Source organism: Ursus arctos, unplaced genomic scaffold (genome assembly GCF_023065955.2).
Source record: "Ursus arctos isolate Adak ecotype North America unplaced genomic scaffold, UrsArc2.0 scaffold_27, whole genome shotgun sequence".
In the NCBI taxonomy this organism is placed as follows: domain Eukaryota; kingdom Metazoa; phylum Chordata; class Mammalia; order Carnivora; family Ursidae; genus Ursus; species Ursus arctos.
In genome coordinates, this window is record NW_026622952.1 from 18,780,606 (window position 1) to 18,795,565 (window position 14,960).

Below are 14,960 nucleotides of genomic sequence, written 5' to 3' on the forward strand. Positions count from 1 at the left end.
ACATAGGGGAGGGGAAGGAAAAATAAAATAAGGTGGAAGCTTAGATGGAGACAAACCATAGGAGACTCTTGATCATAGGGTTCCTGGAGGGGAGGTTGGGGGGATGGGGTAACTGGGTGGTGGGCATTAAGGGGGGCAGTTGATGGAATGAGCACTGGGTGTTCAGTGCAACTGATGAATCACTAAATTCTACCTCTGAAACTAATATTACACTATATGTTAATTAAATGGAATTTAAATAATTTTTTAATGAAAAAAACATTTAGGTCTGTGAGGTTTAAGAAAAAATTAAGTTTTTAAAAGAAAACTCTATCCTTGTCCTTTTGCAGTTTGGATACTCTATTTTGTGATGAACAGGTATATAAAGTAAACTCATTTTTAAGAAAACACCATTGTGGGAGCCTGGGTGGCTCAGTCCGTTAAGCGTCTGCCTTTGGCTCAGATCATGATCCCAGGGTCCTGGGATCGAGTTCCGCATTGGGCTCCCTGCTCTGCGGGGAGCCTACTTCTGCCTCTGCCCCTTTCCCTCTCTCTCTCTCTCTCTCTCTCTCTCTCTCTCTCTCCGTGTCTCATGAATAAATAAATGAAATCTTAAAAAAAATTGAATTTCTTGAGGTGATAAAAATAGCTTTAATTAAATAACAATTTTTTATGTGTTCTAGATAGCCTTTTCTCTGACCCTTTTGTTATCCCATTTGCTTTGCAAAGTTGTTAGTGTCATTTGATATATGTACAGAATTTCTGTTGCATTACAAAAAAAATTCTTTGCTCTAAAGACCATTTTCTTTGTAATTTGTGTTTTATTTTAGAGACTTAACTAAGTTCTCATTTCTTTTCTAAAACACATTAATGTTTTAATTAATTCTGACTAAGTAGAATTAGTAGAAATAGAATATTCTGAAAAAGAACTTTGCTTTAATGTGAGATGAAAGGCAATGCATGATCTAAATAGTCAATAGCTTTTGTGCCTTTTCACAAAGGAGCTACACAGGGCAAAGTCTCCTACTTGCCAGTCAGGCATATCCAGGCTTCTGCTCTCTCCTGCTCCCCTCCTACACTCATGTGCTTCCTTTTCTGACACCCTTCTCCCCTTCAGTGAGGGTGGTCCTTAGCTTCCTTTTATCTTCTTCTTATAATATGTTTTCTACTTTGTAATCATAACCACTGTATCTCCACCAAAATCCTCAGGCAAATAAATTCCCATGGCATGCAGTCATCTGTTATAACATTACATAGCAGTTAATATTTTGCGCATCTCCCCTTGAAATAGAAATCTTATTCAGGACTAAAGATTGAGGCTAGTGTCAAGAAAATATGAAATATTAGCCTTAATAAAAATGACATTAAACACACAGGTAATTCTTTATATCATGAAAGAATTTGCTCTTGATCATCTGGTATTATTAGCACTTCTAATTCATTTAAAATTCTGATTTAACATATACAAAGATTTTTATTATATGGAGCATAATGCTATTCATAAAAATTAAAATGTTTAATAGTGCATTAATACGATTTAAAGCTATAGCTCTAAAATTAAAACAAATTGGGAAAAATCCAAAAAACATTTGGATATTTGCATTTATCAATATGCAGTTCCACATTTTATTTAAAGTAGAATTAGCTCAATGAACACTATAACTTATACTCTTAAGTTACATATTTTGTATAACATATATACGCATCCCTCAGAGATACAGCAGATTCCATTCCAGACCACCACAATAAAACAAATATTTTGATAAAGTGAGTCAAATAAATTTTTCAGTTTCCCAGTGAATATAAAAGTTATTTTATACTATACTGTAGTCTATTAAGTGTGCATTAACATTATGTCTGAAAGAACAATGTGCATACCTTAATTAAAAAATACTTTATTCCTAAAATATGCTAACATCATCTGAGGTACCGTGAGTTGTAATCTTTTTGCTAGTGAAAGATCTTGCCTCAAGGTTGATGGCTGCTGACTGATCATGATGGTGGTTACTGAAGGCTGGGGTAGTTACTAAAGGCTGAGGTGGCAATTTCTTAAAATAAGACAACAGTGAAGTTTTTTGCATTCCTTGACTCTTCCTTTTATAAATTATTTCTCTGTGGTGTGGAGTGCTATTTGATAGCATTTTACCCACAGTAAAACTTTTTTCAAAATTGAAGTCAGTCCTCACAAACCTTGCTCCTGCTTTATCAACTAAGTTTATGTAATATTGTAAATCCTTTGCTGTCATTTCAATAATCTTCACAGTCTCTTCACCAGGAATAGATTTCATCTCAAGAAACCACTTTCTTTGCTCATCCATAAGAAGCAACCCCTCATCCCTTGAAGTTTGATCATGAGCTTGCAGCAATTCAATTCCACCTTCAGGCTCTACTTCTCATTCTAGTTCCCTTATTGTTTCCACCACATCTGCAGCTACTCCCTCCACTGGTCATGAACCCCTCAAACTCATCCATGAGGGTTGAAATCAACTTCTTCCAAGCTCCTGTTCATGTTGATATTTTGACTTATTGTCATGAATCACGAATGTTCTTAATGGCATTTAGAATGCTGACTCCTTTCTGGGTTTTCAATTTAATTTGCCCAGATCCATCAGAAGAATCACTATGACACCTACCCTTATGAAATGTATTTCTTAAATAATATGACTTGGAAGTCAAAATTACTCATTTATTCATGAGCTACAGAATGGATGTTATGTTAGCAGGCATGAGAACATTAATCTGGTTGTACATCTCCATCAGAGCACTTGAATGACCAAGTGCATTGGCAATGAGCAGTAATATTTTGAAAATAATCTTTTTGTGAGCAGTAGTTCTCAACAGTGTACTTAAAATAGTCACTAAGTCATGTTGTAAACACATATGCTGTCATCCAGGCTTTGTTGTTCTATTTATAGAGCATATGCAGAATAGATTTAGCCTAATTCTTTAGGGCTCTAGGATTTTTGAAATTGATAAGTGAGCATTGGCTTCAACTTAAAGTCACCAGCTGCATTAGCCCCTAACAAGAGAGTCAGCCTCTCCTTTGAAGGTTTGAAGCCAGGCTTTGACTTCGCTCTAGATATGAAAATCCTAGATGGTGTCTCTTTCTAACAGAAGGCTATTTCATCTACATTGAAAAGCTGTTGCTGAGTTTAACCACCTTCATAAGTTATCACAGCTGGGTCTTCCAGATAACTTGCGACAGCTTATGCCTTAGCACTTGCTGCTTCACCTTGCACTTTTATGTTTTGGAAATGGCTTTTTATTTAAACTTCATGACCCAACCTTTGCTAACTTCCAGCTTTTCTTCCACAACTTCCTCACCTCTCTTGGTCTCCAGAGAATTGAAGAAAGTTAGGGCCTTCCTCTGGATTAGGATTTGGCTTAAGGGATGTTGTGGCTGCTTTGATTTTTTTTTATCCAGACCACTAAGACTTTCTTCATATCAACAGTAAGGCTATTTTGCTTTCTTATCCTTTGTCTTTTTACTGGAGTAGCACTTTTAATTTCCTTCAAGAACTGTTTCTTTGCATTCACATCTTGGCTAACTGTTTGGCCCAAGAAGATAAGCCTTCCTCACCAAGCTTAGTCGTTTCTAGCTTTTGATTTAAAGTGAGATATGCAACTCTTCCTTTCACTTGAATACTTAGTGGCCATTGCAGGATTTTTCCTTTGTGTGTTAAGTTTTTTATTTAAGTTCCTGTTAACATAGAGTATAATATTAGTTTCAGGTGTACAATAAATATAGTAATTTAACAATTCCATACAATACTTGATGCTAATCCCAGCAAGTTACTGCAGGGTTTTTAATTGGCCTAATTTCAATATTGTTGTGTCTCAGGTAAAAGGCAGCCTGAGAGGCAGGGGAGAGGGGGCGAACTGCCACAGGGTGGAACAGTCAAAATGCACACAATTGGGGCGCCTGGGTGGCACAGCGGTTAAGCGTCTGCCTTCGGCTCAGGGCGTGATCCTGGAGTTCTGGGATCGAGCCCCACATCAGGCTCTTCCACTATGAGCCTGCTTCTTCCTCTCCCACTCCCCCTGCTTGTGTTCCCTCTCTCGCTGGCTGTCTCTATCTCTGTTGAATAAATAAATAAAATATTTAAAAAAATGCACACAATTATCAATAAAGCCATCATCTTATATGAGTGTGGCTCATGGTGCCCCAAAACAATTATTAGTAACATCAGATATCACTGATCACAGATCACCATGACAAATATAATAATAATAATGGACAAAGTTTGATATATTGTGAGAATTACTAAAATGTGACACAGAGATACAAAATGAACAAATGCTGTTGGAAAAATGGCACCGATAGACTTGCTTGACTCAGGGTTGCCACAAATCTTCAATTTGTTAATAATGCAGTACCTGCAAAGCACAATACAATGAGATATGCCTGTATTTTATATTACTTGACAGGTAATTTTAATTCTTCATTGATGTTGCTTTTATTTTGGTATATTTATTCAGCATGATTTCTGTTGTATTAATTGTTTGACGTGAACAATAAAAGAAATCTGATGAAACCTAAAGAGAAAAAACTAAACTAAAAAACCCTTATTGCCTTGGAGAAAATTATATTTTATAAAAAGTAAAGTTTTTATTCTTCAGATAATAAATAAGGTATTCTAAAGATTGTATGCCTAGTACATATCCTTTACTTTTCTTAACTGTACTTCTTGATTGTATCTGGAGGAAAATAATGTATTTGCTTTTTAAAAGAATAAACTTAGAAACTAAATTTATATATTACCAAGGAATACCACCACCTCTTTTCCAAAACTGACTTCAATGTATATCAATATGTTGTATAATATTATATAACAGAATATTACAGTATAGTGTCTTCTTTTTTATAGATCAAATTTATTTTGAGAACTAATTGAAATACAACTAAAATAAATAACCAACAAAATTCTAAGTAAAAATATTAATTAAACAGCTATATCTATACAATTCTCAATAAAGTGTATTTTCTTCCCATAGGTTCTTTCAGATGCACTTACATTTTATTAAAACATACACCCTGAGCACTGGGATATCCTGTATCTTAGATAAAGGTACAGGAATGCCTTGTGATACATTTGGTCTCTGTCTACCCAAAAGAACAGGTTACACTTATTCCAGGAGTAGCTGGGATGTGCATAGAATTTTAGGTTATAGACACCTGGGAGTAGTGATGAGCATCTTCAGAGTCTCCTTAAAACAAAGCTACTGTTAGAATTGGGCAAATCTGACTGAAAATAATATACATCCTAGAAACATTGCAGTTAGTTAAACAGCTCTAAAAAGAAGCACTGATGATGCGATGTGAGGGGCTTTGTAAGATTTTAATCAATTTTAATTTAATTTTAATTACACAGCAATAATTCTTTGAACACTCACTCCCATTATTCATAGGTATGTTGTGTCTTTTGATTTAAAAAAATTATTGGTTTTAGTTTTGAATGCTTCTTTTCTTTCTTTTTTTTTTCTTTCTTTCTTTTTTTTTTTTTTCAGATGACACGAGAACAATATATACTAGCAACACAACAGAACAACCTGCCAAGAGCTGAGAATGCACAACTTTACCCAGTGGGGATTTATGGATGGCGAAAGAGGTGCTTATACTTCTTTGTCCTTCTGCTGTTGGTTACCATGATAGTTAACTTAGCCATGACAATATGGATATTGAAAGTGATGAATTTCACTGTGGTAAGTACCACCATGACTCTATATCTACTGCTTTTGGTTCAAAGATGATACAGCGCTGTTATTTTTATTTTTTAATTGAACATTATTTATCTTAAGCTTTATAAGGTTGTGTCTTGAAATTCCAAAGAGTGTCATATATTATTTTAAGACTGCATTTGATATGTATTTCATGACACACGTATGATATTTATTACTACCTGTCCTTTAAGTATGGGAAATTGATATCATGAAATAGTATAGGATACTGATTCATTAACAAGTTAGGAAAATTTTAATCTATAAGTGTGAACTATTGCTTGCTAAATCTGGTACTCTAGAAAATGAGTCTGTATTTTGAGATGATATTTTATATTAGAATTAATATTAGATATCACAAATACCTTTAAAATGCTTTACATAGAGTATTTACGTCTCCATATATGCTTTCTGTGTAACACACTGCAAGATCAAATCTAAACTCTGGAATTTTTCATGGGCCACATGAACCAATGTCTGTAATTGTCACCAGATGGTGATTTCATTCTTTTGGAGTACAGACGTGGTAAGTATAAGATATACCAGAAATTAAATCGCTCTTTCATTAAAAGTAATAATTTAATAGCAAAATAATTATATAGCTCATTGATGAATTTTGCTTTAATTTATTGAATGTATACAATAAACCTATGAGCCTGGCTTATCTTGGAAAAATTAGCTGCTTCAGCAAAGTTTAGGTTAGCTCACTTTATATTTTCTGGCTAAATTCTTAGATTTCTCTCCTCTGCCTTTAAAGCTTTCCGCCTTTGCTTAAACACCTCAGATATCTTCCCATTCAAGCAGGTATCTTACACTTGCTGACCAGACCACTATTATTCTTTAGAACTCTGCATCCTCAGAGGCAAATGTAAAGCTGGCTGTTTAACTTCACTGATCTTTGTATATTGGGCTTCTTCTTCTTTTTTTTTTTTTTTTTAACTCTGCTGTCTATTGATTTAGCAAGGGTAGTTTCTTTCTGAGTTCACTAACATGTAATCTAACCTGAAACAATCTCAAAAAGGAAAATGAGTGCAGCATCTGTCCATTGTGTAGGGCACTGTGGTTGTGGGCAGAAGGACCCTGTGAGAGCAGGTGGCCTAACCTTCCTGAGAGGAAAAACTAGAACTGTGTAAATCATAATAGAAGAACGTATATGCTCATGGAGAAAAATTAGCTGAGCAAGGGCTCCATTTCTCTGATACAGTGCAAATTTTGAAGGGTAATCATCAAAAAATAGATGAAAGGCAAAGAAAAGTTGAGCAGAACACAATACGTTCCAGGATTAGAGAAAATAACTATATCCTAGCAATGGGTATGTGTTCAGGGTCTGTGAGCCTGTGTGCGGGTGGCTAGAGGTGGAGTTGGGTGCTACTAGGCAGATTATTGCTGTAAGAGACACCATGGTTATACATCTGAGCCATTTCTTTGTCCTAAGAGTTGGCTCAGTGCCCCCCCACCCCCACCATTGAGGATATTTTGGCACAGATTACACTAATTCTACTCCTAGTCTTTTAGTTCTAAGCTCTGCTCCTACGTTCTCTTACTAATGTCTGGGCTTCATATTAATGATTCATTTAACATATAGTAGGGGCTGAAGATTCTTTTATATGGTTTTGACTATCAGCCAAATGAGCAGTTGCTGACAGCAAATTTTTCAACCTCATTTTTCTTAACAAAACAAAACAAACAAAAATCACTGTGAAAGAGATAAAGAGTATAATTTTCTCCCAAGATTTGAAGTTTCAAGCATTTGATTACCTCTACCAAAGAGCTTCTTTCTAAAGCTCATGAAAGTTGTGATCAATCTCTCACTTCAGGAGCCCTGATTCTTTCCAGTGACCAGGCCATGGAAATTTTCAGATTCAAGCCCTGTAAGTTTCTCAAGCATATTTAAATTAATTAAGAAGATAAACTTAAATGCATAATTACACGGCTGCATGCATCAGGCTCCTAATACCTTGCCTCATGCTGAGGTCAAGTCTGGATAAGCCATTCAAGGGAAGTAATTGAAACAATCACCTTTGTCCTCAGGGTCCATGCAGACCTCAGGGTTTCTATCACCTATGGAGCTATCTAATTTGAACCTCAGCTAGCCAAAATGTAAATGTCAACATATTCCTGGGAATAATGAAAAGGAGTTTATTTCCATAGGAGTTTTGGTGTTCATTTATTTATTTCTTTAATTTTGAGCATATCTTTCTTTTTTTAATCACATTGTTACTTTTTAATAATCAAAAAATAGGAGGTTATTCTTTGGCCATATAAGCTATATGTATGTAAATAAATGGAAAGATGAAGTAATTATTGTGTCAAGATAATCTTTGTAACGTTATATACTCTCCATTTCAATACAGTAATTCATAATTGTTCAAAGAAATTCTGAATTACTTACATAGTTGCCGAGTTTAGCAGTTCTGAATACTACACACCAGATTAAGTTGTATGAATTTAAAAAGTGTGAAATAATTTGTGATCCTCTTACATTAGAGCAGTAACAAAATCAATTTTATGTTTTCACTGGTGTATTATGATTGCATCTATCTCTAGAGTGAATACCAGAAACCATTCACCATACTATCATAAGAAGTAGTAAATGATGTATAAATTGTTTGGGGAGTATTATTGATTTACACAAAATGTATTTCTCTTTCATTATAATGATTTCTATCCAGTCCATGGAAATATGTGGCTGTTAACATCTTTTATTTCAGCAAACTGGGAATGTCATTGTTATCAAAATACTGTTTTTAGCATAGCAGGGATAGCTGCCAACCTGTTTTATGATGCTTCTTGAAGTCCATCATTATGACTAGTATTATACATGATCTGTGTGGTTGATATGACCTTATTCTGCTTCTTATTTTGTGGAAAATAAAATCACACAGCTATTGAGATACGCAGGTGCAGAGAATCAAGAAAAAGGAAATTAGTTTATACTACAGAGTGAAAGGCTTAGGACAGATATACACCACAATTTCCTGTCTATGAGAGTTGATAAATGCAGGAATGAGTTGAAGAAAGAGATTGTGAAACTTCATTCTCTCTCAAGATCAGTATAACCCAATTATGTGTTTTTGTTGGTGGTGGTTGTGGTGGTTGTTGGTTGGCATAATAGTTGTATGGTTCAATATAAATGGACAAATCTACCAGATCTTTTGAATCTAGGCATCCTGCTAAGGTGGTATTCTTTTCTTGGGCCAAGTGCTCAACCTAAGTAAGTTAGTTCTATATTTGAAAATTGAAAATTAATATAATAATAAAGTATTCATTCTAATCACAAGAATACTAAGTAAATGTTGGTAGCATCATCTGCAACTTCATTTGAATACCTATGTTAACTAGCTAGCAAAAGAAGGATGGAAAAATAAATGCCATTTATTAAGCAAAGAGGGAGAGGAAAGTCATCAATGCTGAGACTGAGAAGTCATGAATACCCAGTTATGGGTAATAATTGAAACAATCAATCAGTTGAACAAATTGGAAAACAAAATTTTTAGAGACTTGTAAGATCGGTGGGATGAATGTTGGCTGAAAAGAGATCCCACAAGAAGTAGATTGAATGTGATAGTGTTTTAGGAAAAAAAGGAATTGGGAGATTTTTAGTTCAGCCGTCTGTATACTGTTAAAGGGCACTCTCTGATATTCTCTCCATTTGGTCACTCAGCATCTGCTGAAACTCTCCTTTGGCTAAGCAAACCATCCCATTAAATCACTGGGTAGTTGTATTGCTGTTTAACATCTTGCTATTTTGTTGCAGTCTCTCTGTACATAACTCCAATCATGGAATGCAGGTTGCATTTTTTCAAACTGACATGAATTTATTATTTTATCAAGACTACAGTTTGTTCTAATATACACATACACACACACATATACATACATACACATATTCACATCAAGGATATATATTCTGTATAGATAAACATTCTATATCTCTATTATTCTTATGCAGCCACTTTGCTTCTTTAGCTGCCATTTGCCTTTCTTCATTTCAAGTATTATCTGTAGTACATTATTATTATATATTTACAAGACTGTCAACCTTTTTAAGATATCTTTCTGTTTATTGCCATTAGCCAGAAAGTCATAGATATCTTTTATCATATTTTCTTTTCTTTTAGTGTACCTTTCTAAAGTTAAGAGACAGTACATGTATCACTATATTCAGTTTTCTGTTTTCTAATGTTTTTAATGCTATAAATTTTAAAAGATAATTTTGAGGGAATATGAAATAATACACATTTGCTAAGTCTTCAATCTTGCGCTCTAATACCTTGGTAAGTGAAGTATCACATATCCCCATCTCACTTGTGTGACTATTCTTTTTCTTTATCTTCATCATTAACCCAGTGGCACATTATCCGTAGCCATTATCAGTTTACGTAAGATGGCTAAAGTACATCTGCAGTCTGCTGTTATTTGTCAGTGTGCCCATCACCAAACTTGTCACTCCACAGTTGTCTTCATTTCACTATTTAATAGGACCATTAGGTCAGAATAAGCTTTTCCATCTCTATATATCTAGCCAGTTCTTATATTTATCAAAGTTGTGTCCCCATACCAAATGCATTTTATTTGTTTTTCAAATCTATGGACATATACAGGAATTATGGGAAGCTTAAATATGAAATAACCATGTTTTGTTGATGTCTCATTACTTTTTTCTTCTGTTCTTAGCATGTTTATCACACATTGTTTTTCTTTATATGACTTTGTTTATTGTCTGGATTTATTCCCCACAGATGGGATATAAGATCCACAGGGCTCAGAATTTTTTACTCTTTTTCCATTGCTGTATCCCCAAGGCAGAGAGCAGTGCCTGACAGATAATTAGATCTTAATATGTATTTGTGAAATAAGTATCCATCTTTAACATCTCTGCATTGAAAGCTAGTTAAACTCTTCATTTCAGTATGATTTGTGCCTTTCCAAAGGCCTGCCTTGAGCTGGGAAGAATTGATAAAAAGACTACCCGTTATCCTGTCTTTCTGTTGGTATTTATGGTTTCATAAGCACATGATAGGGTTCCATGGACTGTGCAGTGGTATTTACTAACTACTACATTGAAAAAGTAGTTTTGTGTTCTGCACACCAAGTTTAATAATTTCCAGCAGCCCCTGCATTTAAACCCTAACACATTTTAGGGAGGAAAGCCCAATCTCAATTACCCATATCAGTAGTACAGAGAATTGCCATTATTAACACTTTAGTTTATTTTGAAATATTTTATCCTACAAAAGGATATATGTGTAATATATATATCTGAACCAGTAATAATAATAATAGCAATAATAAACAATAAAATGATCACCTGTTTCATCATCAGCCAGCTGAAAAAATAAATTCCTAACTCTATCTAGAAAGAATTATAATCCTAAATATTTTTCTTGCTTTTATTTAGTTTCATGTGTATATAAACCTCAAACAGTATAGTGTTTTAGCTCAACAATATGTTTGTGAGATTTATCTCTGTTAAGGTGTGTAACTGCAATGTATTTACTGCTGTAAATTTTATTGAATGAACATACCTTATTTAATTTATAAATCCTCCTTTTGTGTTGTTTTCCGTGTTTTTGGTTGTTGTTTAATTTGCTCTCACAAACAACGATCCTGTGAGCATTCTTGTATATTGATAATTGTAGTTGCTCATGTACAAGAATTTCTTTAGGTTCTAGAGTCTAGAGTATATGTCTATGAATATTGACTTGTAATAAATTTTTCCCCCAAAGTGATTGAATCGATATATATTACCTCCAGCAACCTGTAAGGGTTTCTTTTGTTCACCTTACCTCTTAACAGAGAATTGCCAGCTAAACTAAATTGCTACTTCTTAAGCCACAAATCTGACACCCAGCTATCTGATGAAGATCCTTCTTATTTATTGGTTTAGGTATCCCTTTCTGACAGATTTATTCCTATTTCTATTTTTATTCATATATCTTATCTCTATGAGAGTACTTACTATTTGGATTAGATATATAATTATGGTTCATCTAGATATAGATTCTTCTCTTCCACCAATGTCCCCCAGTCCTGATGCAGAAGGCTGGGTCCAAGAACCCAGGGGAGGACCCACAGAACCAGCCAAGAGGGTCCTTGCCTTCACACAGAATAGAAATCAGATGTGAGCTGGAGAATGTGAAAACAGTTCATTAAATAGCGTGAGTGACAGGTAGAGAATAGTAGATGGAGTGTCTGGGAGACTGGAGAAGGAGAGAAGAATGAGTCTTGTCATTGCTTGGGGCTGGGAGTTTATATTAGGAAAGGATCTAGGGTACCTGTTCCTCTAGAAATGCACAGTAGGCTCCAATCAAACACGAGTATCAGGTGAACAGGTGTTATTCCATAAATTACCAAAGGTAGGGGTATTGATGGCAACCTCAGCCCAGGTTGTTTGAAGCTAATGTTCTGGAAAATGTTTGGGATCTGGGTCTTCTTAGTTGTTATCAGGTGTTTGCGGCCTAGGACAAAACTCAGAGAATGATTAACTTTTTTGCTTTCCCCTTCATGTGGGAACATAGCTTCTTTGGTTTATTCAAAGGCACAATGTGGGACATGAGTAAATGGGGCTTAGCAGAAAAACAGCAGAGATGGAACCTTTCCAAAATGGAGTCCCTTCAGCGTCCCTACTTCAGTCCCATTAATGTGGGAATTCCTCAAGTAGCAGAGCTGTTTTATTGTCTTATTTGTCTTGGTAGCATGGTCAGGAACATGCTAGGTGGTGATACATTATTTTTGGTTGACTTTTTGTAATTTTAAAAAGTCTAGATTCACTTTGAGTAGAGGGAGCCTCAAATTTAATGTCTTAATATTTCTACTTGTTCTCTCTGTAAAACTGCTTCAGATTCCAGTTCGTTTCTGTTTTTATGTTTCAGGCTTTTGTTTTTAGATGATATCTCACCCTCCCCCATTAAGAGAGTGGCATTCCTCAAGTCCTTTCACATCTTTCAGCCTCTGGTGACTAGGTTCCCCTGACAGCAAGACAAGCAGAGCACACTCTTCCAGAATCCCAAAGCTGTTAAGTAAGATGGTTTTTCAGTTAAAGTAGGGTCCTTTGAAGCTCCAATCACTAGGTCTGACTGACTCCCTCAGTAATGACTACAGTAAAATCCCGGTCTTTTCTTTTTCCTGGAAACAAAAAAAAACCCCAAAAAACCAACACTTAGATTTTATATAAAAATACTCTTTTTCTGTGCTATCCTACTTCATCTTTTGAGATAAGATCTATTGGTAATTAAGAGGTGCCATAAGCCTACAATTACTTGTAAATGACTACCAAATCCCAGAACTTTAGTGCCATCACTTGTTTACAATCCCTATCGAAAAATACTCAGACCTTCAGGCATGAGAGATAATCACTGTGTGTTTCCTGACTTCCAGACTCTTGTGGGAGGGTATCTGCTGCTGAGAAGCCTTGGCCTGCTCACCATAATCACACATAACTTCCCCATAAAACCTCTTCATTTAACACTTGAAATCAGTGGAATTATAAGATTTTCTAGAGACATTTGTTGATCCAGTTTGGTGTCGTGTCTAGGGTGTATTTGTGATTTTCTGAATTTGCTTTGATTGAAAAAAAGTCATAAGCACAACAAACAAAATAAATATCCACTAATTTTAATCTAAACTCCAGTTACTGAAAGAAAGAAGAAAGGGATCAATAACAGCAGAAAGTAGAAAAAGGGAATACTTTTTTTTCAAGTGGCCCACAAGGGCAAAAGTAGGGGTGTGAGTTTTATTATTTGCATTTCTCACAGAATTGTTATAAAACATGGGTTCAAAATCAGATGTTTAAAAATTTAATTTAAAAAACTGAACCTTAAACATTTATTCTTCTCAAAACCCACATACAATTTTGTATATGCAACAATGTAAGAAAATGAATTCTTTTTTATTTATAAGTGTTATTTACTAGGGGAAAAAACTTCAGTCTCTACTATTTGCTAGTGAGGTATTTTCCCATAAAAAAAATGGTGTCCATAGCAAGATCTCCTTAGACTGCTTGCTGGTCCTGTTAAGACACCTGTCATCATCCATCAGCAGTGGTTAAAAGAATTAACTTTAGGTCCATATCCTGCTTTTGGCACTTACTAGTTATGTCACCTTTGGCAAGTTATTTAAACTGTGACTTAGTTTCTTACTCTGTCAAATGGATACAACATTATTTTTTTCCCCATTAGATTATTGTAGACATCAAAGCAATTAAAATAATGACAGTTCTTCAGAAATGCCTGGCATATCCTAACAGCTCTCCCAGGGTTTACTATTATTACCCTTACTCATTTTCTGCTGTTCCAGCTTCATGGTAATTCCAGACATTGTGTGAATTAATTTGATTCTCTTACAGTTGAGTCTAAAACTGTCAGGGGCGTCTGAGTGGCTCAGTTGGTTGAGTGTCCGCCTCTTGATTTCTGCACAGGTCATGATCTCAGGGTCATGAGATAGAGCCCCACATCAAGGCTCTGCACTTAGCACTAAGTCTGCTTGTCCCTCTCGCTCTGCCCACCCGCCCCACTGCTCACACACTCTCTCTCTTAAATAAATAAATAAAATCTTTAATTTTTTTTAAATTAAAAAATAAAACTGTCCTAGAAAGATAAAAGTTTCTTGGATCCATGCGTATTAACAAATAAGTAGTAAATAAATGATGGTGTTTATAATCTTATTCATGCTAATGATATACGTAAAGGCTAAGAGCATGAACTTTTGAGCCACACTGGTTCACATTCTGGCTCCATCACTGCTGCTTAGCAGGATTACCTTGTGTGAGTTCCCTAGCCCTCTAACTCCAGTATTTTCAACTGTAAAATGGCCAATGGTATTGACCCATGGAGATGTTAAAAGTATTAAGTGAGTGAACTCCTACAAAAGCAGTTAAAATTGTGCCTCAGAGAAAGCACTCAGTTGGTGTCAGCTGTGTATGACAAACATTGCCCTGAAGTACCAGATGTTAATAATTAAAGTTATTTTACTTGATACATTTTATCAGAGAAAATGTCTTACTTCCTTAGGATGATCAAAGGATAATAAAGATTTCTTTTGAAATTATAATTTAATGCTGAGATATAGAAAAGTATATTTAAAACTTCTAAGAGGAACCATTCAGCTGTCAAACATCATAATTATTTTGATGACCTCAAGCTGTTCCTTTTTTTTTTTTTTTTTTTTAAACCTGCATTACCTGAAAGTGACTCTACTGGCCTGTCTGAAAGAAGGAGCTCATTTACTAGATAGAACTGATCACCTTTTTGAACAATTTGGAT

General features: G+C 35.0%; 1 protein-coding gene across 1 annotated transcript in view; it reads left to right on the forward strand.

Moving 5' to 3' along the window:
• The window catches only part of SGCZ (sarcoglycan zeta), a 1,051,274-nt gene that overhangs the window by 606,949 nt on the left and 429,365 nt on the right, over positions 1 to 14,960 (forward strand). The window contains exon 2 of the mRNA XM_026508469.3: positions 5,488 to 5,682. Within this exon, the coding sequence (XP_026364254.2) occupies positions 5,488 to 5,682 (195 nt within the window). The remainder of the gene's footprint in view (positions 1 to 5,487; positions 5,683 to 14,960) is intronic.